Source organism: Vipera berus (assembly GCF_964194415.1).
Source record: "Vipera berus genome assembly, chromosome: 12".
Lineage (NCBI taxonomy): Eukaryota > Metazoa > Chordata > Lepidosauria > Squamata > Viperidae > Vipera > Vipera berus.
Genome location: NC_138215.1, coordinates 21,209,783 through 21,235,541, shown reverse-complemented (window position 1 = coordinate 21,235,541; position 25,759 = coordinate 21,209,783). Strand labels below are relative to the sequence as shown.

Sequence of the window (25,759 nt, the reverse complement as noted above, 5' to 3'; positions counted from 1 at the left end):
AAGGGAGGGGCAGGGTGCCCCAAACGTGCCCGCACTCTTCGCGAGCCCAGCTGCTGGATCCTCAGCCTCGCCTGCCTCGCTAAGCTGACCCAGCCTGGGACTTTCCTCTCTGGTCCTTACGGGCCCTCCAACATGGGGCGGGGGGGCGGCTCACAATGTTCATACCCGTGACTCATCCGCAGAGGAAATAAAATCATCCCTTCTTAAAACTGTATCCAAGAGTCCTGCAGAGAAGCCAGCGTTTACTGCAGAGGCCAGTGATTCACTTTCGCTGATGGCTTCGCTTTATGGCTGCAGGGGGTGAGAAAGAGTCTCCTCTGACCTGGATCGGCGATCTAGAGCTTTTTTTTTCTTTAAAAAAAGAAAGTGATGCAGCTGCAATAATATTCCCTCCAAAATCTGTTCTCCCCCCAGTTCAGTTTTGAAGGAAATACTGCTACTGAGAAGCAGGCCTCGTCTTCCTCATACAGACCCTCTCGGGGTCCCTCCAAGAAGAAGAAAGGGGCAGCCCCTCTAGTGGGATGCTTTAAGGAAAATGAGGATTTTCCTCTTGGGGTCATTGCTTACTCCTAAGACCAGATTCTAAGTGATCCCAAGAGACTTCCAAGACTTATGCAACCCTTGAAACTGAATCCAGCCATTGGTTAATGTTTAAGGGAAAATGGAAAATGACGAGTTTGTTACCTACAATAATTGTTTATTTGGAATTGCACACACTGACACCACACATATAATGTAGAGTATATAGTATAAATGCTTATTGCTAGCACAGGTCTTCTTGAAGGTACACAAGACAAAAAGAAAAAGGCCTTTCACTGTGAATACTGGGTATAACAAGAAAACTAATTTCTTAGAGCATTTAAAAAAAACACACCACAATCTTCTGCTGTAACACTGCAGGACATGAATTCATGTTACACAGCTCAGGAACAATAGTTGCATCTTGCTTGCTTCACCACTGGCAGAGAAGAGCTGCGATGATGCCCAAAAAAATGCTGGGGGGGAGGGAGTGTCCAGAGGGAGTGCTGCCCCCCACAAGGACCGAGGCAGCCCTGGCAGTCAGAGGGCACTTCCCCTGTGTCTGGCAGGTGGGAATGGAAGGCACCTGCATGCATGCCCATTGTGTGCAATGAGCCTTGCGTAGAAAAGGCCTGCTACTCTGGGCCACAGGGCGTGGGCGGGGGGGGGAGCCATCTGTTTTATGCCACGCAGATCCTTGTGCTGCCTGAAGCCAGTCTTGGGCGCCGCCTGACACTGAAGAAGCGGAGTGTTTCTGACAATCATTTGGAGATCCATTCACCGAATGCAGCTGAGTACACACAGCTGTCCTCCCAACAGGCCACATGCAGCCCAAGAGCCACGGCTCAGCACAGCCACTTCAGGCTTTGGGCCCCCGATGCCAGGGTGTCTTCCAGGGCTTCGGCTCAGCTCCTGGGGAAGCCTAGCCAGATCTGGCCGAGCATGGCGCTGCAGCGGTGCTGTTTTCGGGGGCTCCCGGCTCCCCAGTCAGAACTGGGGGGGGTGTTCCAGGGGGCCATTGAGTGAGTTGAAGGCTCCCTCTTCGGAACAAAAGTTACTGCCTGAAATCATTTCAAGCAGAAAGCAGCCGAGGAGGATGGTTCCTGCTGGTGGCAGGAATGGGACCCACTGATGGGAGTAACTCAGCTCCGTCTGCCAACCTATGGCTTCCAGTCTTAATTCCAGCCTCCTGAGGCTGTAGGTCAGCAGAGTTTTTTTGGGGGGAGGGTTCTCTTCAAAACCTTTGCCAGTGGTGGGAGGGACATCTATTTGGTCACCACTTCAAAGCCACTTCAAAGAGGGCCAGGTTGGCACGGGGGGGGGGGGGAAATCATCAGAGGAGCTGGAGGTCCGATGCCTGGAGGAGGGAAGAACTGCCTGGATGATGGGGCCTTTGGGAATTCAGAGGCTGCTGCCTGGGGAAGGGAAGCATCTCCCCACCCCACCCCCAAAGGGCCTTCTGCAGTCAGAGGAGGGGAATAAATGGAGGCAGCCCATTTCATGAAGCAGCAGTGAGGGCTGCTGAGGGGGCTGCCTCTTAGTCACCCCCGGGGGAAGGAGAGAGAATGGGAGGAGCTAAGGCCCTCCAGGAACCCCACCTGGCCAAGCCACCTGTTCCTTCCCCACAAGGAGAACTAGGCACAGGCACGGGATGGGCGCCCACAAGATGCTCCAGGCCTGCCTGCCTGGGTTGCCCAGAGAGCAGAGTGGCTGTCCCAGCCAGGGGCTGCCTGCTCCTCCCCTGGAAAAGTCCTCCCAGTGCAGCCCCTCTTGTCTGGCCAAGAAGACAGTGTGCCCGTGCCTCTCAGCACGGAAATCGGCCATCCAGCTCAAACATGCTTCAAAAGATTTCTCCTTTGAGAGAAATCTTGCACAAGATCAAAAGAGTGTGGTGTCAGCAGTGGAGAAGAACCCCTCAAGTTGAATAATGAACCTGGTTGTGATGTTACTTTTTAAAAAAACAAACATCAGTGTCACTTTTTAAAAATTCCTGAGACCCTCTAGAGAAAGATAGAGGCGCGTCTGGTGCTGTGGAGCCCCCTCCTCTTAGGAGTTCTTCTGAGGAATCTTTATGGTCACTGTCTTTACTTCGGAGTATTCTCGCAAGCCACATTCTCCCCTGGCCACAAAAGGAAGACAAGGAGTCAAGGCCGGGCCCAGGTGCCCCCAGCCAGCACTCGGAGCCTGGGCCACGGATGGGGCCGGTCCCCATGTAGGCAGGAAGAGGACCGGCTCAAGAAGGCACGCATGGGAGGTGGCCAGCTCAGACTCCCCAAGGGAAGGCGAGAGGAGGCAGGCCACCCTTGTCCAGCTGTGCGGTTCCAGGACAAAAGGGAATCCTGGTGGGTTCACCCCAAAGCCTTATCCAGCAGAGGGACCTGTTCTCCTACCCCCAAAATTCCTCTGAATTGGGAGCCCCTGGGACCCTCTGGACCTCCCCCCCAGAACCTTCAAGGCAAGTCCCCATCCAGAACAACCTTGCTTACATTTCTCTTCCGTTGCCGGACATCTTGAAACCTCCAAAAGGACTCTGGGCATTTAAGGCATTGTAGCAGTTGACCCTGGAAAAAAGAGGGAGAGTGGCATGAGGGCAGCACCCACTTCACCCACCACCTGAAACCATTGCCCAGCTGTGTTCTGAGCCTCACCAGACGGTTCCCGCCTGCATGGCAGAGGAGACAGTCAGCGCCTTGTTGATGTCGCTGGTGAAGACGGCGGCCACCAACCCGAAGTCGGAATTGTTGGCTCTCTCGATCACTTCCTCCATGGTTTTGAACCGCAGGATTTCTTGCACAGGCCCAAATATCTGTGGGGAGGGGGGGGTAGAAAGAGAGCAAAGTCATTGATGGGAACAAGTCCACAAGGATTTGTATGCTGCCCCTGGATCAGGATCCAGCAGCACATGGAAACGATTGGCTTTGTAGACACACAATTAATTGCACAGAAGAAGTTCACCAAGCTTTAGGCCTGGGGCAATGAAAAACAGATAAACAATGGGAATGGCAGAAAAGGGTGTGCCCCAGAAATTTTTCCCCATGGGGAGCACCAGGATCTCAGGGTAGACATGCAACCCCCCCCAGGAGACCCCAGCTGCACGGCTGAGAAGCCCCCAGTGAAACCTTCTCAGACCAGACCAGAGAAAGGCCTCTGGCCAGTTGAAGAGGGACTCAGGTGTCCCTGAGGATGGACTTATTGGTGGCTCTTCCAGGAAGCTGTGGAGATGTTGGATCGAGCTCAACAGCCAAGTAGGGCCCTATAGCCCATCAGCTCAGGTGGACTTGGGGGTCTGCCTGAGCCCGACCGAAGGGACTGAAGTCATAGCAGAGGAGGGGGAGAGTGGAGCCTGTTTGAGGGGGGGCTTAGCTGGGTACCTCTTCCCTGGCGATACGCATATCATCAGTCACGTTGGAGAAAACGGTGGGTTCGATGAAGAAGCCCTTGTGCCCCAATCCTTTGCCCCCGCACTCCAGCCTGGCCCCTTCAGCCACACCACTCTGGATCAGCTCCAGGACCTTGTTGTACTGCTTCTTGTCAATCTCAAGAGAATTGGGGGGGGGGAAGGCTCCTTGGCACCACTGGTCCTGGACTCAGTGATGCTTTCTCTTCTTCCCCACGGCCACATCCACCCTGCCACGGTGGGTCTGTCCCTGCCCTTTGCTCAGGCTTAGGCTCCAGACACAAGTGGCCCACCCTCCACCCACAAACCTGTGGTCCTTGCTCGGTGGTGGGGTCAAGGGGGCTGCCCACAACTCTCCTCTTGGCCCGTTCCACGCTCCTCCGGACGAACTCCTCATAGATGGTCTCCTCCACGTAGATGCGTGAGCCAGCCGTGCAGCACTGGCCTTGGTTGAAAAAGACCCCCTGGTGGGCCTGCTCCACCGCGTGCTCCACTGCAAGAGCAGAGCAGCTCCATCAGCCAGCACAGCCGGCCTGGCCCTCCGAGGGAGGGGCTGCTGGGCTGGGGGGGATAGAAGACCAGGCATCCCAATGCACCCATCCTGTGGCTGGAGGGGGGTCCCTTTAAATAGGGCAGAGTTCAAGATGGTTTCCAGAGTCTGAGCAGAGCTAGGAGACACCAGCTGTGCCCACAATGGGCTCATTTATGGTTTTGCTTGCTTGATAAAATCTGAAGCAAGGCGGAATAGGTCCTGGGTTCAAATGCAAACACAGTAGCTGCAGCCTTTTGCCTCTTTTGTCTGTTGGGGTCCATCTTGGACCCCTGAATGGACCCCTCCTTTCTTTTGAGAGAGGGTTTTGATGATTAGAAAAAATAGATTATGTGACCACAGAGTAAGAGGCTAATTTACACTTATAAGTGCTATAAAAGAAAATCAAAAACCATATTTTATTTCTCTTTTTTCTGCACTTTGGTCTTTGTCTTATCTCTTTTCTCTTTATTCAAAATATTACTTCTCCTTAGTCTTCTCTCTTTTAGAAAGGGGGGGGTTGTTTGGAGAACAGTGCCCTGATAAGGGACCAACTTACAATCTGCGTCCGCAAAGATAATGTTGGGGCTCTTCCCCCCGAGTTCCAGCGTCACCCGCTTCAAGTTGCTCCTGCCGGCTGCTTCTTGAACCAGCTTTCCAACCTGAATGGAAGAAGAAGGAGGAGCCTAGCAAAACTCAGCCCCTGCCAGGGCTCCGGGCCCCTCCAGTAAGCCTGCCTGCCTTCAGACACGCTTGGGAGGCAGGCCAGTCTTGGGAAGAAGAGCTGGTTCTTCCTCAGAGAGCGGCCATAGCGCTCGGCTCTCTCGGCTCCCTTCCTCTCGCTTTAGAGAAGGCTTTTTGCATTTGTTTGATTCACGCAGAGCGAGGTTTCTCTGACTTCAGAACTACCAAATAACAGCCCAATAAATTTATGCAATTTCAGTGGGAGGAAAAGGGTGTCAAAATCCTATTTGTTCTCTACCGTCATTCATTCATGTTGTTCTTTGATCCAGTTTGTTTTGAACTGCTTTCTTTGTGATTTGTTAAGAACTCTGTTTTAAATTTGCGGCCAGCTGCTTTGGAGATGTGGTTTATGGCTGAATGGAAAATGCTTATGTTAAAAGGGAGGAATGTAACCCAGGCAAAGGAGCCCCTTGCAGGTACTGGAGACCTCCCTGGAGCCTTGTGGAGCACCCCTTGGTTACACAAGCCTCTGGGAGGGGGCCATTTGCTGTGCAAACACACACACACTCCTCGGGCCGACATGGAAGTCTGCTCCCTGAACCGGTCAGCTGTTGGTGCACAGCTCTGGGGCCAGCGGAGCTCATCCTGCCAGACTGGCTTCCACAAAGCCCAGGAAGAGGTCTCTGCCCACCCTACACACGGAACTGGGTTGTAGCCAAGGAGGGCAGAAGGCTTGACCAAGACATTTTAGTGCCAAGGTGGAAAACTCAAATGAACTGATCCCCAGGGGAGGTTCTGTGCTTATCTGGTGAAACTTGAGAAGGAGACCCTCTGGGCAAAATGGGTTCCTTTGGCTCCGACAAACCTGCTTCCCTGACATCATCCACCAACTCCCAACTAGCTTTCGGGCGCCCGTGGCTGGGGGCAACTTCCTAGCCTCCCAAGGAGGCCTCGTTCAGGGTTGCCACTGAGATGGAGATCACTGCCACATTTGGGTGGGAGGTCTGAAAAAAAGTCCAGAAGCCCTGCAGAGAGATTCCTCCCTGGCTCTGGGTGTCTGAGTGCAGAGGACAAGGTGCCCTGGGAAAGGTGCAGGCCCAGGCCTGCTGGCCGGGCTCTGGCAAGGGGACAGGAGATGCCGGCTGAGAAGGGCAGTGATTATCAGCGGTCAGGCAGCTGTTCGCTCCAAACATTTGCTTGGCGTGAACCAATATTGGCCTCTCCCGTAGTTTGCTTTGATGGTCCTGCCCCGTATCTTGTTGACTAATGATGAACTCAAGCTTTGTTCAGCTCTTCACGGCATAAAGAAAACACCCGCAAAAGGCAGGCAGGCACACTCTTTCCCAGGCCTTTGATCGAAGTTGTCGAGGGACCTGGCTAAATATCTTGGACTTTGCACCAAAGCCATTAAAAAGAAACACAACTTTGCAAAATAGAATGAGTCCAGCTCACTGGGGTGTGTCTCTGCTGCACCACCCAAACCCCACCATTCATCTCTGCACACAAGCTGCATCTGATTGCCCAGGGAAAGTAAACTTGGATCCAACTTCAATTGTTCTGAGATGAGTCTAGAGTTTCTGTCCACAGGAGACAGAATGGGGGTGAGGAAACATAAATCCTCATTTCAGAGGGAAACAACAATGCAATGGCTTTGGGACAGAAACTCCAGCTAAGCACTGGAGATTTACAAAGCTCTCCGAAGAGAAGCCAACACAATGTGGCAATCTATGATGAATTATTGCTTTCCAGCTCCCAACAGTGACACCCAAACCTGCCTTCCTGAGTAAATCTCAGTATGCTGCTGGCCTTTTTCCCCATAAGACTTGCCGAAGGGATCAGGTCAGGTCAGGCTAATCCAGTAATCCGGCCTTCAGTTTCCAAGAGCTGCTAAGCGAGGGGCCCTGGGAAATTCCCAGGCAAAGAATTTAAAAAAGGCCCAACTGGGAATATGGCTACCAAATGTCAGGCATAAGAGACACTCTGCAAGTCGTCCTAATTTTGGAGAGTTAATTGCATTTCAGTTTGTAACTTGGTTGAGAAAGTGCGGAGTAGAAGCATTTCTCCCCCATCTCTGCTCATCCATGTCTTCTTCCTGTTGTTCCACAGATCTAATGGAAGACCTTCACTCCTGATGCTTCACCTCTTTGCTCAGCAACCCTACATTTCTCCAACTTAACACGAAAGGGTGGTCTTTTGCCTCCTTGGCAGTGAACACCCCCCACCCCACATTTTGGTTCAGCAGAGGAAAGAAAGCAGAAGGTACTCCAGCCCGGGGGGGGACATGGAAATGACCCACACGTGCAACATTACCTGCTTGCCTCCCCAGCCAATATAGGGCATGCAGAGCAAGGCTGACTTGGGACAGACTCGCTTGGTCCACAGCCCCAGCCTGGCCCCCAATCTTGCAGCCTGAAGGGCTCCGCTCTGACACCACAATGGTCCATGTGGTAACCCCCAAATGGTCAGCCAGATTCTATTGATGGCCCGGGGAAAGGTAGGCACAACTCTGAAATGGCAACGGTGCCAAGAAACTGAAGGACAAAGAGCTGCCCTCAGAGGGGCTGGTGGGGGAGGGGGGCTGCACTGGCTGCAAAGGGAAGAGAGAAGCAGGACCCTCCTGCCTCCCCCATGCCCAGCTTCTCCAAATGCTGCTTTGCAGAAGAAGCCAGGCACAGAAGGTAAAGGAGGAGCTGGCAGTAACCATCCCTCTGGCAGAGAAGGATGGGCCTCAAGGAGGGCTGTTTTGCTCATTTCCCCACTTCTGCTGCCTGGGGATCAAGCACAACTTTGGGAAAAACCAGGGCGGTGCTGGGCCTGCTTTGCAGCGCCATCTCTAATGAGCCATAGATGAAAAGCCGGTGAGGGGACTGCATGGGGAAGTGACCCATGACCAGAGAGTTTGGGGAAGACGATCCCTGGCGGTGAGAGGCTCCTGGGCCGCCAGTCCTCCACCTGTAGGAAGTGAGCCCTGCACAGGGGTGGGGGCTCCAAGGGGGCACATCAAAGGGTCCCAGGGAGAGCATCCATTCCGGTGCTCAGGCGGGAGGGAGAGGAACAGTGCCTGGGAACCAAGAAATGCCGAGCCAAACCTATGTCCGTCCCTGGCTGAGCGTCGTTCAGTATCCACTGAGTTACCATCTTTGGCAGAGATCCTATTTTTTCACCAGAAACCCTCCTGAACTTGGTGGCATCTTTTTCTGAACAGCACGTAGAGGGTCCAGAGCACCACTAAGCGTTGAAGAATAAATGCAGCCTTCCTTTCCAGTCCTGCCATGAGAGAAACTGTGCTGACTGTGCAGCTTCTGGGGAAAGAGCTTCAGTGGCAAAGGGGTTCACAGTTAAGCACTGCATTAAGAACTCCTTCTGTTATAGATGAGTAAAAGAAAGAGGGGAAGGGGCCGCAGTGGGGCTGGAAAACTTGCTTCAGAACACTTCCTCTTCCCCACCGCAGGACTGTAAACCTTGCAGCATCTTTTGAAATGTTCGCCAGCCTGAGCCAAAAGATCTTGGTCTCCTAGTTGATCAGCTGCTGCCCTGGCCGAAACTGGCAGCTGCTAGGCACCTAGGAGCAGACCAAGAGCAAGGAATTGTGGTGAAGCAAGGGGGCTTCTCGGGCCCAGCAAGCCAAGGAACCTCTCAAGACATCTCTAGCTGCTACAAGAATTCCACAGGACGGGAAATCAAAACCAACATGAAGCAGTTAACATTCAAGTTGGATTAAGATATCCCAGCTGCTCCTGCTTTATGTTCTTAGAGAATGGTTTTTTTCATCCTGCAATGCTTTTCACTTCCTGTTACCAGCTTTTCAAGGCAAATACTGAACTAGGGCAAAATCCAGGGCATTTTAATTTTAAACACCTATTAAAAATGAAAGCCCTCTGAAATGACAGGGAACATTTATTTTGGCTGCAATCGGCAGTTCTGAAACCGAAGCCTTCTGTGTTTCCTTCCCACAGCAAGTCAGCAGCAGCCGGTGCGAGAGTCTCCTTACCAAACGCAGGCCAAAACCGCTCAACAAATTCACCAGGACCCCTGACTTGGGCACAGTCGGCTGCCCCAAACTCTAAGGGAGCATGAAGGGAAGGGGTAGTCCCCTCCCTCACAGCCTGGATGAGTCGTTGAAGGTGCCCTGAGGGTGGGGTGAGGCTGGGACACAGAGCCATGGAGCAGGGGGGGAGGGATTACGCGCGAGTTTTGAGAAACGATGGGAAGAGGAGTTGCCATTACTGGCCCCGACCTCAACCATCCGGCATCCGGTCTCATCTTGGTATGGGGGATTCCTAAATTCTTTGGTTTCTGAATGCCAATGCAAAGGATGGGGTGATGCTCACTTCTCCCCCCACCCCCTCACAGCACCCAATCTTACCTCTGTGGAACCTGTGAAGGCGATTTTATCAATCCCTGTGTGCGAAGCAATTGCTGCCCCCACAGTGGGTCCAAATCCGGGCAAAATGTTGACCACACCTGGAGGAAACCCCGCCTGTCAAGGGAAGGGGGGGGGAGAGAGAGCATGGCTAAGGGAAAGCTGGGGGGAGCAGGGGCCCCAGGCCACGCATGTGTCAGGGGCTCCTTACCTCCTTGATGAGGGCGCCCAGGTGGAGGGCGGTGAGCGGGGTTTGTTCGGCTGGCTTGAGGACCACGGTGTTGCCACAGCAGAGGGCCGGTGCGATCTTCCATGCAAACATCAGGAGGGGAAAGTTCCACTGTGCAAGCAAAATGCTTTTGTTGTGAGTTAGTCAGCACATCATTTTAGCCAGGAAAAAACGGTGTCTGAATTGGTTGACTGGACAGATTAGCTCCATCCTTATTCTTGCAGCAAAATTCTCTCTCCTTTTACATGGTCATGGTTGACAGGGGGCATGCACATCGTCTGTGATCCTGCCCCACTGATTGCCCCATAGTCCTCAACTGACTCTGTGCTGTGGCTCAGCCTGAGCATGACTTGAGCAGAGGGATGTGGACACATGGAATGGCTTTTCCCAGAAGAAGCCCTTTGTTGCCAGCTCCTGCATGAAATGGGGAGGGGGGCTGGCACAGAGGGCCCCTTAATGCCCCTTTGGAGCCCCTGCTCCTTTGTTGGACTTTTTGACACTCTTCCTGTCAAAAACACAAAGCTCTGGTGCTGTGGTTCTGGTTGGCCCCCAAAGGGGAGGAAGAGGCCGGCTCTCCTCTGCTGGCCAAGGGGAAGGGAGGCCCTTCAGCTCCACTGCTCAACAGTCCCTCCTGGCCCCCTGGGAAGACTGGCCTAGTTGCCTTGGGGTGTCTCATGGCCTCCCTGCTGGGTGCCCAATATTTTGGACCTATTGAAGACAAAAGGTAAAATGCCTCCATAAGGCATCCTATTTCCTTCCTTCCTTCCTTCCTTCCTTCCTTCCTTCCTTCCTTCCTTCCTTCCTTCCTTCCTTCCTTCCTTCCTTCCTTCCTTCCTTCCTTCCTTCCACCTCCCTGCGTAAGTCGCTCTTGGCCAACAGCCACAAAAGGCTGCTGGATTGTTTGGCTTTGCTGGCTCTGGTCCTGGGAATTCTGAGGCTGGAGGCTCCCCTAATAATGCTGCTCTAAAACTCTATTAAGATGTGCAAATAAGCAATGGAAGGGCGACTGACGGCTACAGATCCGCCCGCAGTGTGTTTTCCCTGCCTCTCCCCTGGCCTGGTCACCCCTAATGAGAAACACACCCGGGCTGAAGCTCCCTTCAAGGGAGCCGATTCCAATGAAAATAAATACGAGGTGTATTGGAGAGACTCACCGGGATGATCTGTCCACACACGCCGATGGGCTCATGCCTCGTAAAGGTGAAATAATCTCCGTCTGGAAGAGAGGGTCCTGCTTAATCTCACGAGCACCCCGAGAGGAGCAGCCAGAGGGAGAAGAGCAGCTCTCTCTCGCTCTCTCTCTCTGTGTGTGTGTGTGTGTGTGTGTGTGTGTGTGTGTGTGCGGGCGCGGGCACACACGTACAAGTGTGCAGACAAAAAAGAAAGATGGTTCCAGGTTCTCTGGGGAGCATCACAGGGCCAGCCACGAAGCCCAGCTGCTCCTATCCTCTGGCCCAAACAAGGCCTGCCCTGCTCCCCTGACCATTTCTTCCTTTCAGGAGCTCCCTCTGTTCCTCTGCCCAGAGTCCGCCACCTGGCCCGGGGCCCGTCCGCCAGGGACTGTGCCTTCAGGAGGGGCCAGCCAAAGCCCCCGACCTGCTGACTGATCCTGTGGACTTCCTGGCTGTTCTGTTTGGAATGGGCCTGATCCTATCCCTGTCTGGGAAGGCTGTTTGGAAGGGCTGATTTGACCAAGCCCCCACCAGGCCTGTCTTTGCTCAAAGGCCGGCCAAGCAGGACCTGGTGAGAGAGGCCTGGTGGTGCTGGACATTGTTTGCCTCGCAGAAGGCTGCAGCCAATCCAGGGGGTCACCGCTGTTCAAAAGGTGCCCTGTTTCAACTGGAAATGAACCTTGTTTCACTGAACGCCATCAATCAGTACTGCTTTGCGGAGTAGAGCTGATGGTGCCTGTTCAGCCCTGTATCTTCTCTCCCCGCCCGGCCCCGATCTTGAGCTGTGGGGTTTTGAGAGGAGAACGCTATCGTTTCAAGAATCCTGTTAGCCTCCCCATAACTTAATTCCCACTTTCTAAAAAGAGATGTGCGTGATTTAGCCCACTGCCCCTGGCTGGGGGTCCTAGCCCACAACTGCAACTGGAGGGCAGTGCATTATGGGGCTGCTCCCCTGCTCCACGGAGGGGCAGCTTTTCTGCTTCTTAATTCCTTCCAAAGGAAGAACCGGGGTCCCTCCTTGCATGAAATAGAAGGGAGGAGGGAGGGAGGCCACATGGCTCACCCCAAAGAACGGAAGGGGAGAGAAAGGCGAGGCCAGGACAGGAACTCGTGAATGGCCAGCCCGCCAGGACTTCAGGCAAGATGGGATGTGGGACGTTTCTCCAGAGTGGAGCTGAAGAGGACCCTGCCAGCCCTCCTTGGTCATGGAAAACTTGGGGCTTCCAACGGCATCTGAGGTCCAGCCTCGTTTCCAACCTGACTCAGATCAGCCACAGGCTCTTTCCCCACTTCTTTGCGCTGAACAATTTGGGGAGGGGGGTGGAGAGAAGAGGGTCCGCCCAGCCAGCTGGGATCCACTTTGGTGAGCAGTGATGTTTTCAAGGCATTCCAAGGAGCCACATAAGGACCGGCCAGTTATCAGCAAAAAGGGAGTGGAGAAAGGAAGCCAGAGCAGATAAGGGAAGCTTCCACCCCATGGAGCCAGGGGGGAGGACTGGGGAGGCTAATTAGGAAAAGGCCCAGAGGAGATAAAAGTAGATGGAAGCCCCCCTCCCCATCCTCCTGTTGGGTAGGCCGGTCAGCAGCCAGAACCATCTGGAGGGCATCAGCTCTGGGTAGACCATACCAGGCAGCACAGCTGCAGCCAGCTGTTTCTTAGGGAGGGGCTGCCTCACCCTCAAGGGATGTTTGGAAGTTGAGTATTTTCAGATCAGCCCCATTTGGGAAGCCAAAGGCCCTTTCTGGACCTGGAGCCAAGAGAAGCAGCTCCCGAGGAACCATTTTCCCCTCTGTGCCGTGGCTGGCCGGGTGACTCTGAAGCGATTCAGAGACGTGGAGCGATTGGGTTTGGACTGAGGCAAGAGGCAGATGGCAAATTCCAGTCTCAGCTTTCCAGAGACATTATTTTAAAATGTAATCCCAAGAGAGTGAATATTCCTCATGCCCTGAATGGGCCGAAGCCTCTGGCGGTGCTCCTTCCAGCGAGAAACACCCCACGGAAGCTGTGTGCCCAGGAGAGCTGAGCCAGCTCCCTGCCAAGCTGGGGGCTTTATCTCTCAGCTAAAGAGGGAGAAGCCCCATGATCCCACCCAGAAACCTGTCCCGGGAGTGGGCATTCGGGCACTCAAGCCTTCCCTTAAGAGGCCCCGGACTTTATTTTATTTTATTTATTTTTATTTTTATTCCATTTATATCCCGCCCTTCTCCGAAGACTCAGGGTGGCTTACAAGCTTAGCAGTAGCCTTCATTCTATGTATATGCCTGCTTATTAGGGCTTTCACACACACCCCAAGCGGAATTATTACAAAGTCAGCTTAATTACCCCCAACAATCTGGGTCCTTTAGGACTTGATCAGCCAGTTTGCTGCCCAGTTTCACCAGGCTGGGCTGAGCCACCCAGCACCCCATTTTTACAGCTTTTCCTGACCTGAGATGAGAGTGCAGATGGTGAACTAAATTGCAGCTTGGGTCCAGGCAAGGCTGGATCCTCTGACCTGGCCCGACCTGCCAGGACTTCCGAGGCTCGAGGTGGCCTTTGGAGGCACCTTTTTCTCACCCTGAAGATTTGCAGTTTGACGGACCACTTTAATAGAGTTCCCTTGTGCAGAAAGGTTTATGGGGAGCAGAGAGATTAAAGTCAGCCGTCTTCTCCGTACCTTGCCTGCCCACCTGATGTGCACTATAAAATGGGTGTCAGTGAGGCCGAGTAACAATGTTTGACAAAGACAGACCACTTTGCCCAAACGTTGATCTTTCTGCGGCTGGGATTTGCCCTTCTGGGCGGAAACTGAGCAGGCAGTGCCGAAAGTTTTACTGTTTCTATAAAACCAGTGAAACTCCCTGGCAATTCAAGCTTTAAACTGGGGCAGGAAAACATCAGGCCTTTTGTGGTTCTCATCTGGCTGTATATCCAGCATCCTTCTCGGGCTCAAGGGAAGGCGGTCTTGGCTGGGGGGGGGGATCAGCCAAACTGAGCCCAACACGCACACTCTGCCCCAGAGAATGATGGGTCTGTGGGAAGACCAGGGGCGTGGAAGGCCAAGCTTGGCCCCTCTCGCAGAGGACTGCCCTGTGCCCACTCACAGGTGACAGATCTCCAGTTGGAGACAGTGCTGGATCTTGAGATGGCAAAGGCGCTAATGACCCAGGCCTGAGTTTAAGGAAAAATGGATCTCCGGGTTCTGTGGAGGAAAAGAATTGGGGGGGGGGCTCAGAACACAGCAACTCCATGCAGGTGCCCCAGCCTGGCGCTGGAGATACATACGCCACAGAACTAATGCAGGGCAGATTCTAACTTACCCACTGGGATGGTCAATCCGTGAATCTTGTCTGCCCAACCGGCGAAATACCGCAAGGTCTTGATCACGCCGTGAAGGTCAACGTAGAAGGCCTGGAGGAAGGGCTTCCCACTGTTCAGTGACTCCATGGTCTGGGAGGCAAAGAGGAGCAAGAATCAAGGCTTAGTTTTTGACTTGGTAATAGAACCAGCTGTGAGGAATGTCCGGTGGGTACGGCTGCTCTTGGAGCTTGGTGCAACAGAGTGGTTCTGGACATGTTGAGCTGCCAATGCTGTGGCCAAGCCAGTATGCACTCATGTGTCTTGTCCACATTTAGAGAGGTGGCACAGAGCTTCTCCAGACCGCTGAGCCACCTGAGAGCCGAAAGCCGCCGCCTGAGGGCTAACAAGGTGCAATTCAGGTCAAGGCCAGCTGACCTTTGGTGGGATCCCAGTGTGATTCATCTGGAGTGCCTCCCTTGCAAGGTCAAAATCCTGAGACATTGCTAAGGGGCTGCTCAGGACAAGTAGCCTCTGCTATGCATTGCACCCCACCCAGCTCTGTGCTGGATGAGGGCACTGTCCTTTTTCACAGGGTACATCAAAGCCATTCTGGCAGCAGTTTTCTGTCACGTACCCCTGAAAGGCAGGGAGGGGGCTCACAAAAGCATCCTGGCCAAGGTCTCCCGAGGTCAGGAGATGCCACCTGGCCCTCATCGGGGGCTGCCTTGCCCAGGTCATTCAGACCAGCCTTTCGGCCCCAGCACAAGGCAAAATGTCCTCCAGCCCTCTCAATGCTGGGACCAAACAGCTGCCAAGTGGGAACTCCTAAAGAGGAGCTGGACAGCCCCTCCAGGGAGAGCTGAGGGGGTGCTCAAGAATGCCTGTCTCAGCTGCTGCCTGAGGCTCCTCTGGCAGTCGAGATAGCTCCCATGCCCTTCCCCACCCAGTCTCCAAACCAATTAAAAGAAGCCGCAGGCCCTTGTTGAGGGGATATTCCCATATTCCTCTTAAGGAGCCCCATAAAATGTTTGCTGCGATGGCTTAAATCACTTTTAAGAGGCCCCATTATCTGCCCAAGAAGGTTGCGGCAGAGGAAATGCATCCGTGGAAGCCGCTGGGCGAGAGCCATAAATCCAGCTGAAGCACAGGAGGGCTGCTGCGCTTCCATCTCTTCTGCCGGTGGGGCCGGCAGCCACGTCTATGGTGGACAAATTCAACAAAGGTTTGGCTCAGGAACCACAAATCCAGCCACCGGCAGACGGCTAGCTGATTTGCTGAGCCCCTCCTTCTCCCTGTGGTGATTTTACAGCGTATGCTGGTGGTAAGATGATTTAAGTGTTGACAAAGCTGGAATTAAGATGTTTGCCGGCTTAGTTCAAAGCGCTTGACATGTGGAAAATAACATTAGCCATGCCACCGTGTCGGGGCTCACCACGTGCTCCTCCGCAGTGGGCCTGCAGCTCAGTGCCTCTTGGGCACCCTGGGTGGGGGAAGCCCAGATCTGCCCAGAGTTGACCAGGATGGCTTTTGCACCATTGTTGGTCGAATTTGCCCTGGAACTCAATGGCTACTCTCAGCGCTCTCCCAAGAACATACAGTGACTCGAGTAGAAGAAACATTTAGAAAGGCAGCTACCTTGGGCAGCGCTTGGCCTCCTCCCACAGCGTCCCACCCGCCTGACTTACGGCAAGGAGGGCCCGGTCTCTCTCCACCAGGTCGGCCAGCTTTTCCAGGAGACGTCCTCGCTCAGAGGCGTCCATCCTCCGCCACACGGAGCCCAGGGAAAAGGCCAGCCGAGCAGCCTGCACCGCCTTGTCCGTGTCAGCCTGCCAAATGGGAGAAGCATGAGGGCCAGTGGTGCTCAGGGCGCCCCAAGAGCCACCCCCTCGCTTGGCAACTGGAACCCCCCCTCCCCCACAGAAAGCAGCACCCTGAGAGGTGGGCTGGGGGGACCTGGACGCCAGACCTTCCCTGACCATGGAGCCGACCGGGCCATTTGCATCCGGCCTTTTTTCTCTCAAGCTGACCGTCCTTACAGGACCATTGCAGGGAGATGCAAGGGCAGGCTAGAAATGCCACTTGTCTTTACCTTGTCAGCTTCTTGCACGTCACAGATCTGTTCTCCTGTTGCAGGATTAAATACAGGGAATATGTTCCCACTCTCAGAGTTTTGCCACTCATTGTTGATAAAGATCTGAAATGGCAAGAAAAAAATGGGCCTTTTTGGTTTTGGGTAAAATGCAGAGGTTCCCCTTCATCTTCCCTCTTCTGACACTGTTGGGGTGCTAGAAAACCTCCTCCTTTCCCAGCGAGCCTCTTCTTCTTGCACCTGAGTCCTTTCAGGACTACCATTCCCAGCATCCCTGGTCACTATTATTTTCCCCCAGGGTCATGGGAGCCATAGTTCCACTTGCACGGGGGTCAACAGCTTGGGAACTTTTCCCTAGGCTGCTTTCCCCGCTTCCCTTCTGGGAGCCTGGACAGAGGCTGCCTGAAGGACGGCGTCCTGCCCACCTCCTTGTTGGTTGTGTGCAAGTGACAAAGGCGCTCCCTGGCCATGCCTGGCCTTAGAGGAGGGGGAATGCCTGGGGTTTGGGCAAAATCAGGGCCCTTCCTTCAGCCCCCCCATCTGCTCTCCAAACCCCCAAAGTGGACCCCCTTTCTCTTGGGGTGATGCCCCCCAAAGCAACTGGCAACAGGCAGGCTGAAAGCCCGCAGGGACCTTCCCCACCCGAGGCGGATGAGCATTGGAGGGGTTTCCTCGCATGGAAACGCTCCAGCGGGGCCTTGAATCTCCCAGTGCAGGAAGAAGCAGTGGAGGAGTTGCTACTGTTAATGGTTAACATTCACTTCTTCCTGTCCCACGTTGTTCTATAAACAAAATTCAGGCTTTGCCAGATCATTTCTGTAAACGGACTGCCTTCAATTTGGCTGTAAAGGAGGAATATTTACTCTCTCCTCCATATAAAGTACTTTGGCCAACTTCCTGGAAAGGTTTCAAGTCCTGAAATTCAGCAGCTGGCGGCTTTACAAGCCCGATCTCATGCTGAAATAACTCACTTTTGGGGAGTTTAGGCATTTGGTGTCAGGTAGTGCCATGCCACAAGCCCCCTCCCGCCCAGAGGCAGAGTCTTCAACGATAAATGAGGCTTTGCCAGGACTTTTAAGAACTTCCAGTGGACGTTGATTAAATGCTGAGAGCTGCACATTTGATCTGACTTTCATTAGGGCCAGTTCGTAAAAATGCCACCGGCTTGGACAAGAATGACACATTGTGCGAACAGGGATCCCTGCGAAGCCTCAAATGGGGTTTTCATCCCACTCACTTGTTTTGTTCTTATTTATTGCGACCATTGTAGTGGGCAACGTTAAATCAAGGCGGCTATTTGACAGCAAATGTTGCTATCAGTGAATTATATACAGCTCTTCCCCAAGCCAGGAGGAAGAAAGGATAGCCCCAGGGAGAAAGGGCCCCTTTGTAAATCATGCCCAGATTGGCACCGCCCAGAGGGGGCATTGTTCCTTCTCAAGTGGGAAAGCTCTCCAGCCGGCACAATTGCCCTGGAATCAGGGTTAATTAAGGCTAGCTGCAGCCATAAATCAGCTGGGGGATTTTTACAGCTTAATTCAGCCTTAAGCCACAGTGCGTGTGGGTGAATATATGGATGGTAACTGATTAACCAGGTTTCCCAAGAGTTGCTAAGATGTGTGTTTTGGTTTGAGCCCAGAGTTATGGCTCTTGGGGTGAGAAATCAAGGGGAAGGGGAGTAGTTAGCCATCTAAGTTGTCATCCAATGCGGTCGGTGTCTTGACTGTGGGGGCAGGCTGGCTCAGTCAGGCTGGGGGGGGGTTACCCTGGAAAGTGTGGGTGCAAAAAACGTTTGGTGCCCCTACTCTGTCCCCTTGGCTCTGCCTGGCCCCCTGCCCCTCAGCTGCACCAACCTACTGGGCAAATGCCACTTGTGCCCATTGTCCTTCTCTTAGCTGCAGTTCAATGGAATTGTGGCTAGTTTTAAGGGTAGATAAATTTTCAAGAAGCAAGTGGAATAATTTCAAATGCAAAAACATCTTCCAGACAGGGTATCTTTTTTCACAGCTGCCTTTTGACAAACCAGTAAAGAGCATCACCTTGCAATGGCTTCGCTTTGTGGCCTGGAACTCAGAGAGACCATCTGATTCCTCTGGCGCTCACATGACAGACCAGCCTTTTCTCTCAAAGGGAGAACTTTGCAAAGGGAGACAGAGGTTGCCCCTCATTTTGCTCTCCGAATTCGCAGTCGCTGTCCAGCCTGGCAAATTGGGAGGCTCCCATTTCCTTTGCTGGGAGATTCTGCTGAGCTGCTGCACGTGATGTGCAAGCAATCCTCTCCGTGCCGCTGGGATTGGTGTCACCAACCGCCCATGTCCAGCCAGAGCCTGAATGTGCTTCCCCAGGCCTGGCTTTTCCCAGTTTTAGTAAGTCACGCTCTTGTGCTTTTTGACATTCCGGGAGGATTTTTCTCCTTCCATACAGGAAAGGGATTTCAGTATCCACTTAAAAATAGGGTCCCCCATAGGGGAGAAGCAGGTTTGTGGATGAATCAGAAGGTCCTACTTGCACTGATTTAGTAGCTGGTTACAGTTTCAGTTCCATCAAAGTGGTTCCTTTTTTCATATGGTGATTGATCCTCTGAGAGGTTTTGAGGCCAAACTTGTAAAACTGGAGCAAGGGGGGGGGGGGTGTCAAACGCCAGAGACGCTTCTGGAGGACTCACAGCTGTTTGGCCCCAAGCGTCTGTCCTGTGGCTGAAGAGCTGAGTACATAACGGTACTTTTTTCGGACAATTTTGAAAACACGCAAAAAATGTGGCAGCTTGCATTTCCCTTGGTAGGTATTTCATAATCCCGCTGACGCTGGGCCAGCACCTGTGTCTCTGGACGTGCTCGAGCCTTCCTGTTCTTATTCTGGACAAATGAACCCTGGTGCTGTTCCAAAGGTTGAGCCTCGATGCGTATGAATTTCTGAGAATTCATCTGTTTTTGGCCTGGTGGCTGCCCTGATCCACACGGGACCACAACCATGCAGAGGAGTCTTGGAGGTCCTGGGCTCAGCTAAACATGGGGATATGTGGCACCCCCACTCCAAGTACTCCTCCACCTCCTCCTGTGAAGAAGGTCCGTCCTTTCCTGGTTTTTGCCCTTCCATGGGTGGTGGGGCCCAGGGACCCTTGCCTGAAATTGCTTGACCCTTTAGGAGAGTGGCCTGCCTAGACAAGTCCTCTTCCATAGGAAGAGCATCATGGGGACAGGACAGAAAAATGATGCCCTGTGGGTCTCTCTGTCCTGACTGGCTGTGTCTCCAGATGGGGCAACCAGCCTCCACCCTTCTCTGCCAAGAGGGCCCTGAGAGCCAGAGAGGCTGAGCCTAAGAGTTTTGCTCTGTTTGCATGTTCCTCCCTCACCAGTGGTTGATCTCAGCTATCCAATCAGGGGAGGGGGGCTCACAGGAGACACTGAATAGCAAATCACATAAGCTAGTGGGGTGCCAGGCAGTCTATGGTAGCCGAGTCTGTGGTCCTTTCTGCCTGCAAGATGGCAAACGCAGACGCCCCAGGAGAGGAGCCACCACTGCAAAGACGTGGCTCCGGCCTGAAAACTGGGGATCACGCTGAGCAGAACCTCGGGACCAGAGTGGGGACAGAGGAGGGATTGAGGGAGTAGCGGCGTGAGCAGAGACCGATGGAGAGTCACGGAGAACTAGACGGAGCGCTGAGAGGAGGAGGAAGGAAGATCTTTCTGCACATCACTCCCAATTCATGAACCCCACTTTGGGGAGGCAGAGAAAGAATCCGTCCTGAAAAAAGTAGGGAGAATGGGGCCTGATCCACCGGCCGTTGCCGACCAAACGGATCTCAGTTCAACTCCTAGGACTCAATGGCTGCTTGTAGGGAGCAGCTTGACACCAACCAGGTCCTGCTGGGAGCGTTTCCTGGTGGATTGGGCCCCTTTTCAGTAACAGGGTTGAATTATGCCTCTCTGTGTTGTTTTAGGTGAAGAGAGTAATTCTAGCCTTCCTGTTAATAATCAGCTTCTGAAAATGCTGTTCTTTACTAGAGAACACCTCATCGTTTTAGGGCAGACACGATCTCTCTCAATATTTATCTCTTAAAAAGCAAAACAAAGAAAGGCCATGGGAAAAAGACAGGGGGGGGAAAGCCCCCAATTCCGCTTGGCTTGGGAGCTGCTTTCTCTGCACAGATGAGAAACGGCTGGAATGCCGTTGGCTCCATCCTTCCCAGCCTCTTTGCATGATAAATCACCGGCCAAGCATCCACCTTGGCCTGTTTGATCTCAGCTCAGCAAGATTCAGTTTTGAAGTGAAGAACTCCAGGTCTGATAGGTCAGAGATGAAGCGCAGAGCCCCGTGGCCACAGAACGACCAGGCGGCTTTCGAGGGCCCAACGCAGCCCCTTCCCTGCCAGCCCGCCTCTCTCATGCTTTTCCAAGCTGAGCCTATCTGGGGGGCTTAAGGAAGAATTCACTGGCCCAAGTGACCTTCGCAGCCAAGCGCTCCCCCTCTGCAGCGCACCGACCAAGGGGTTGCACAAGTGAAGCTTGCACCCATGGCGTCGATTAGCCCCCACCCCAAGAGTTTGTCTTACGGGCAAAAGTATCTTCCGGGCATTTGCTAATTCATGGGCAGTTCCTGCAGAGACCTTGGCCCGGCTGGCAGCGTGCTAAACTTGTTCAAAGGGCTCCCTCCATTGCAGTTGCCCTCGGTGCCACTGGCAGCCAACAGCCAGGACTGAATTGCCCGGAGCTTTGGATCAGCCCAGGTGGGCATTCCTGGGCTTGCGCTTCCTTGGGGCCTCGGCTCTGGTCCCACGCGATCCCTTTGGACTGAGCAATTCTGGGGCCATGTGAAGGGAGGCTCTCGTCCCCCCTCCCAGCATGTCCCCAAATCCCTCCTTGCCTGCTGCAATGTCTCTGGGATTGCCTCGTGCCTGGATTTAGGCCATTTTGTATCTGCAGAGGAGCCAGTGTCCCAGGGTGACTCTTTAGCAGTGTGCCAAAGCCCTGGAAAGCAGGTCCTCCCCTCTTATCCTCGGGGTACACATCTGCCCTGGCAGGCATTAGGAGCCCCAAGGATGCCCAAGTCCACAAGAGCGGGCAGAGGTCCAGTGTGTTGGCTTTATCCATGGACCTCAGTGGCTGGAACCACACATCCTGTCCCCTTGAGGAAGGTGAGCTGAGCCAGACGGGCTTTGCAGCTGTTGCCCTACTTTCCTCACAAACAGCACCTCGTGCTGGTGCAGAACCTCCCGCCCGCTCACTGGGCCCAGCACTGTGCAGGCAGCCTCCACAAAGCGGGAGGGGGAGGAGGAGAAGGAGGGAGGCCTGCAGCTGCACAGCAGGAGCAAGGCAAAGGGACAGCCTTTTGGTTTCCCTCCTGACCAGCCGCTGCTGGAGCTCCATCCTGGTGTGGAGGCTCAGCCAAGGGTGGCAGGTCAAAGAAGGGGCTACAGGGGAGACTCCCCGATCCGGCCAAGCACCTGATTCCAAAAGGTGATCCACCCCCTGCTGCAGAAACCAAAGTGTCATCCCCTCCTCCAGATTTTCTCCCCCCCACCAGGCTTCCAGGAAGTCACAAGCACTCCGCACCAGTGCCCCCCAGCCTCTCGTGATCCTGGCCACCAGTGCCTGGGGGCATTTGGTGCTGGACTCAGAGCACCCCCAAGTCATCACTTGGCCTGTTTGACTTTGGCTTAATGCAACATGGGAACCTGGCTGTTGTGTATTTCCAAAACAGCTACCTAGGGCAATTTGGCTTATTCCAGAGATCATCGTTACATGAGGCATGGCATAGTGTCATGTGAGATCACAGTTGGCTGTGATTAATACTGGTGGTGGCCCTTTCTTCCATGCGGGTATTGAATGGGCACCTAACCTCCTCTTTCCCAAATGTCAGAGTCGGGACAACCTAAGAAACATGAATTGCCAGCAGGTTGCCCCGTGTGGCTCTTTCAGCCATGAACCCGGGGCCTGTGGTGCCCTCCGCTCTCTCCTGCCCACTACAGGCATTTTCTTGATTCTAGCAGGGACCCAGGGAGCTAGCAATGTTTCACAGACAGAGGCGGACCATAACAAGCTAACATTAATCCAACATTCATCTAGCGGTTCAAAGCCTTTTCTGCTTTCCTGCAGCTGGAAAAGTTGCCCAGGCTGGTGCCGTCAGAGACGCCAGATCGGGCAATGGAGGGAAGCACACTGGGTGCTGTGTCAACCTGAGCCAGGCTCTATTCTCTTGCAGGGAGAACCAGGATGCGTGTCTCAGGCATATTGGGGCGATAAATCCCACCATGTTCTCCAACCATTTGCGCGGCGTCCCTTAATGGGGGTCTCTTTCATTTTGACACTTTCTTCCAAATTTGCTGCTTAGTTATTTATTAAATGTACATCTTGCCACAATTTCATGGCTCTCAGCAGTGTGCAAGGAATATAAAAGAAAAATGAAAACTTACCTCGTAAGATTGAATGATAAGAAAATAAAAACTAAACTACAAAAATGAATTAACAGCCGTTCTCAGCAGAACACTAAAAAGAAAGATGACAGGGAAGCTGCCTGCGAAATAGTTCCTTTTTAAGAACCTCCAGGGGGCCATCCAGGGCAGAGGGGCTCCATCTCTGGGGGAGCCAATTCCACCAATCTTTCCCCCCCCCCCCGCCCTTGCAAGCTACGCCTCCTGAAAAGGTGGGAGGTCTGAGTTTCTGGGCTCCCTGAAGCCCAGCAGATATCATGCAAAGGACCTCCGGAGGGGTCCTCAGTGTAACAACCCAGCAGAAACTAGATATTAGAAATAAAACTTTTTATGGAAAGACAACAGCAGAATTCAACAAATTGGCAACATTCCTGGAAGCCCCACAAGGCTGACTGCAAAAATGGCCATCAAAGAGTGTTCAAGAGGGAAGATGGGAGGGAGGGAGGGTGGTCTCTGAGGCCAAGCAAGAGGATAGCCCAGGCCAAGGGCACCCGCGATGCCCATTTTCAAAATTTGCCTTCCCCCCACCCCGAATTTAGCTTCAGGCTGCAGGCAATGTTTCCAAGCCTTGTCCCACCTTTGCCATTCTGCAAAGATATGAAGGATCCCTTACTGTAGCCTCCTCCCTCCTCAGACCCTTTTCACGGCTGTCCCTTGGTGATCCTCTCGCCCTTTGCTTCAGGGGGACAAGAAAGAATAACAAAGACCTATTAAACCAACAAGAGATGCTGAACAGTCGATGGAGAGATCTGGATTATTTCAGACCAGGAAAAAAGGGGGAGGCGTCTCCCCCATCCCAGCGGATGGATGGAGAAGATGCGTCCTGCCACTCCCGAATATAAACGAGGGGGTGGGGAGAGAATTCCACTCCTTCCATCAGCACAACTGTCTAAGCGCGTAGGAGTCTCCGGAGCAGAAGAGGGGCCCTCTTGGCAGCCGGGCCAGTCAGGAGGGGGTCTCTGCTGTAAAGGGTCTGCCTCCTCCAGGCATCGGCTTGTCTCTCGATGTGCCCAGGCCAGAGCGGGCTGACCTGGCCTGCTTGTCTTTGGCTTCTGCCCCTTCCCCCTCAGCTCTCACCTGCGCAATTAGGCTGGGTTATTTACCGCAATTTCCACCTGGCTGCCTTCTCCCTTTCTTTGCCTGCTGAAGGGGCTAAGCAGGTACCAGGCAGAAGGACCACCCTACTTGGAGGCTCCTAAGGAAATTGGAAAGGGAGGGCCGAGAGCAGAATCTGCTTTTTAATTATCGCTGCCTTTTATTCTTTGTAGAATAAACAGGCATCCCGGACCAGGAAAGATGTTGGTCAAAGACAGACAATTCCAGCAATTACAGTTTTTGTTTCACAGAATGGCAATGTCTTAAAATTTTGGCTTTCTTTTTGCAGGCTGCAGGGGAGGGGGGGACAGCCACAATGCAGGAGCGTGGATTTAATTTAAAAAGGAAGCAGAATTTGAAACTTCTTGCGTGAAGTTCGGAAATTGGAGTCCATAGAACCAGCATGAAAGCAGAAGTCTCCCTGAGCCTCCCCCAAGAAGATAAGAAGCAAGCTGGAGGCCGAGGGGGGTGGAGTGAGGTCCCCAGGATGCCCCTGCCATCCTTAGAACAAAGGCAAAAACCACGGACTGGCTTTGGTGCTCAGCCAGCACAAACAGAGCCTGACGTGGCTGTCCCACTCGGCCTCCCTGGCCGACGTGGCTGGGAAGCATGGGGAGGATGGTCCAGCCAGCACTAGAGACGTAGTCCTTTCTTGCAGGGGAAGAGGAAATGGCTGCTGAATCAGATGACCGCCAGATTGGTGGGGACAGATTTCCCTTCCTGACCTCTGCTGGGCAGGGAGCCCAGCCGTGGTGAAGTCCAGTTGGTCCTGCTCTCACCTGGCAGGAGGAACCAGGCTGCCTGTCAGGAGGGTTGTGGCTGCAATGAGTGGGGCTGGTCTGGATGCCCTCCCAGAGCCCTGCCAATTCTAGCAGCTTGCCGTGCCAGGTGGCCATTAGGGGAAAAGTCATGGATCACAATTAATTGTCTGGGTGAGTTGCTCAGAGAAAGAAGGACAAGGAAACCATTGTGCTTTTTAATAATGGAATTTGAATGATACAGTTTAGGTCCAAGGACCATTAATCACATCATTTAATTAATTAATTAATTAATTAATTAATTGCATTTATTATAGCTGCCCAACCCGACTTCAATAGACTCTGGATGTTTTACAACAAAGAAATCCATAGAAACAGATAAAACCACAAACTAAAATCATTGAAAAATGACATTAATTCAACAAACCAAAACCAATAAGAGATAGACTCCTAGCCTGGGACTAAGGATGATGGGCCTGTCATTCCAGCCCTTCATGGCATGCCAGCAAACAGGAGACTACGATAAACCATCATCCTCGGCCCATGCAGGCCAAGTAGAACCATCAGGAGGGTCTGAAGGTTAAAAGAAGTCAAAATGTTGCAGCAGCACAACTGAAGCAAAACAGCTGGGTTTTCAGACCTACGGTGTCGCTGTCATCTTGACTTTTTTGACCTGTGTACCATCCTGACTTTGCCACTCTGCCTCTTCTGAAGTGCGAGAGCAAACACGTCAAACGCCACCTCCACCCCCCACTTATGCCTGCTGCAAACCACCCACTCTGACCACCAGCTTGTGCTTACTCTTCCCAGCAGATCTCCAGAAAGTGATTAACTGGGTTTACAGAGCTGAGTTGGGGGGACTGGCTGTCCTGCAGCCCCTGGCCCACTCATCTTGGCACTTCTTCATCCTGAGCACAGAGCGAGGGGAAGATCAACAGGGCTGTCTCACCGTTCATAACACACTTTGTCTTCCAATGCGGGGCTGTTTATCCAAGCCTGTCCCAGCAGCCACATTGGGGGTGGGGGTGGGGGAAACAGGAGGGCTGGGTGGCTCCCCAGATTCAACATGGGAAAGGGGTGCAACCATGTGTCCTGCCTCCACATCAAAGCTGGACAAAATGGTTACGGTATATTTTCAGGATTTCTCCAGGCCAGATTTGCTAACTGCCCCCACCATTTCAATTTAGAAAGGGGTTTGCAAACAGAGCTAAGAG

At 53.2% G+C, this 25,759-nt stretch overlaps 1 protein-coding gene across 1 annotated transcript in view; it reads right to left on the bottom strand.

Moving 5' to 3' along the window:
• Positions 1–701: 701 nt before the first annotated feature.
• The window catches only part of ALDH1A2 (aldehyde dehydrogenase 1 family member A2), a 29,376-nt gene continuing 4,318 nt past the window's right edge, over positions 702–25,759 (bottom strand). Inside the window, exons 2-13 of the mRNA XM_081337001.1 lie at positions 16,263–16,367; positions 15,859–15,999; positions 14,194–14,323; positions 10,876–10,937; positions 9,704–9,832; positions 9,496–9,609; positions 5,005–5,107; positions 4,225–4,409; positions 3,891–4,055; positions 3,168–3,325; positions 3,006–3,080; positions 702–2,638 (exon numbers count right to left, since the gene is read on the bottom strand). Coding sequence (XP_081193127.1) covers positions 2,566–2,638; positions 3,006–3,080; positions 3,168–3,325; positions 3,891–4,055; positions 4,225–4,409; positions 5,005–5,107; positions 9,496–9,609; positions 9,704–9,832; positions 10,876–10,937; positions 14,194–14,323; positions 15,859–15,999; positions 16,263–16,367 — 1,440 coding nt within the window. The 3' untranslated portion in view covers positions 702–2,565. The remainder of the gene's footprint in view (positions 2,639–3,005; positions 3,081–3,167; positions 3,326–3,890; positions 4,056–4,224; positions 4,410–5,004; positions 5,108–9,495; positions 9,610–9,703; positions 9,833–10,875; positions 10,938–14,193; positions 14,324–15,858; positions 16,000–16,262; positions 16,368–25,759) is intronic.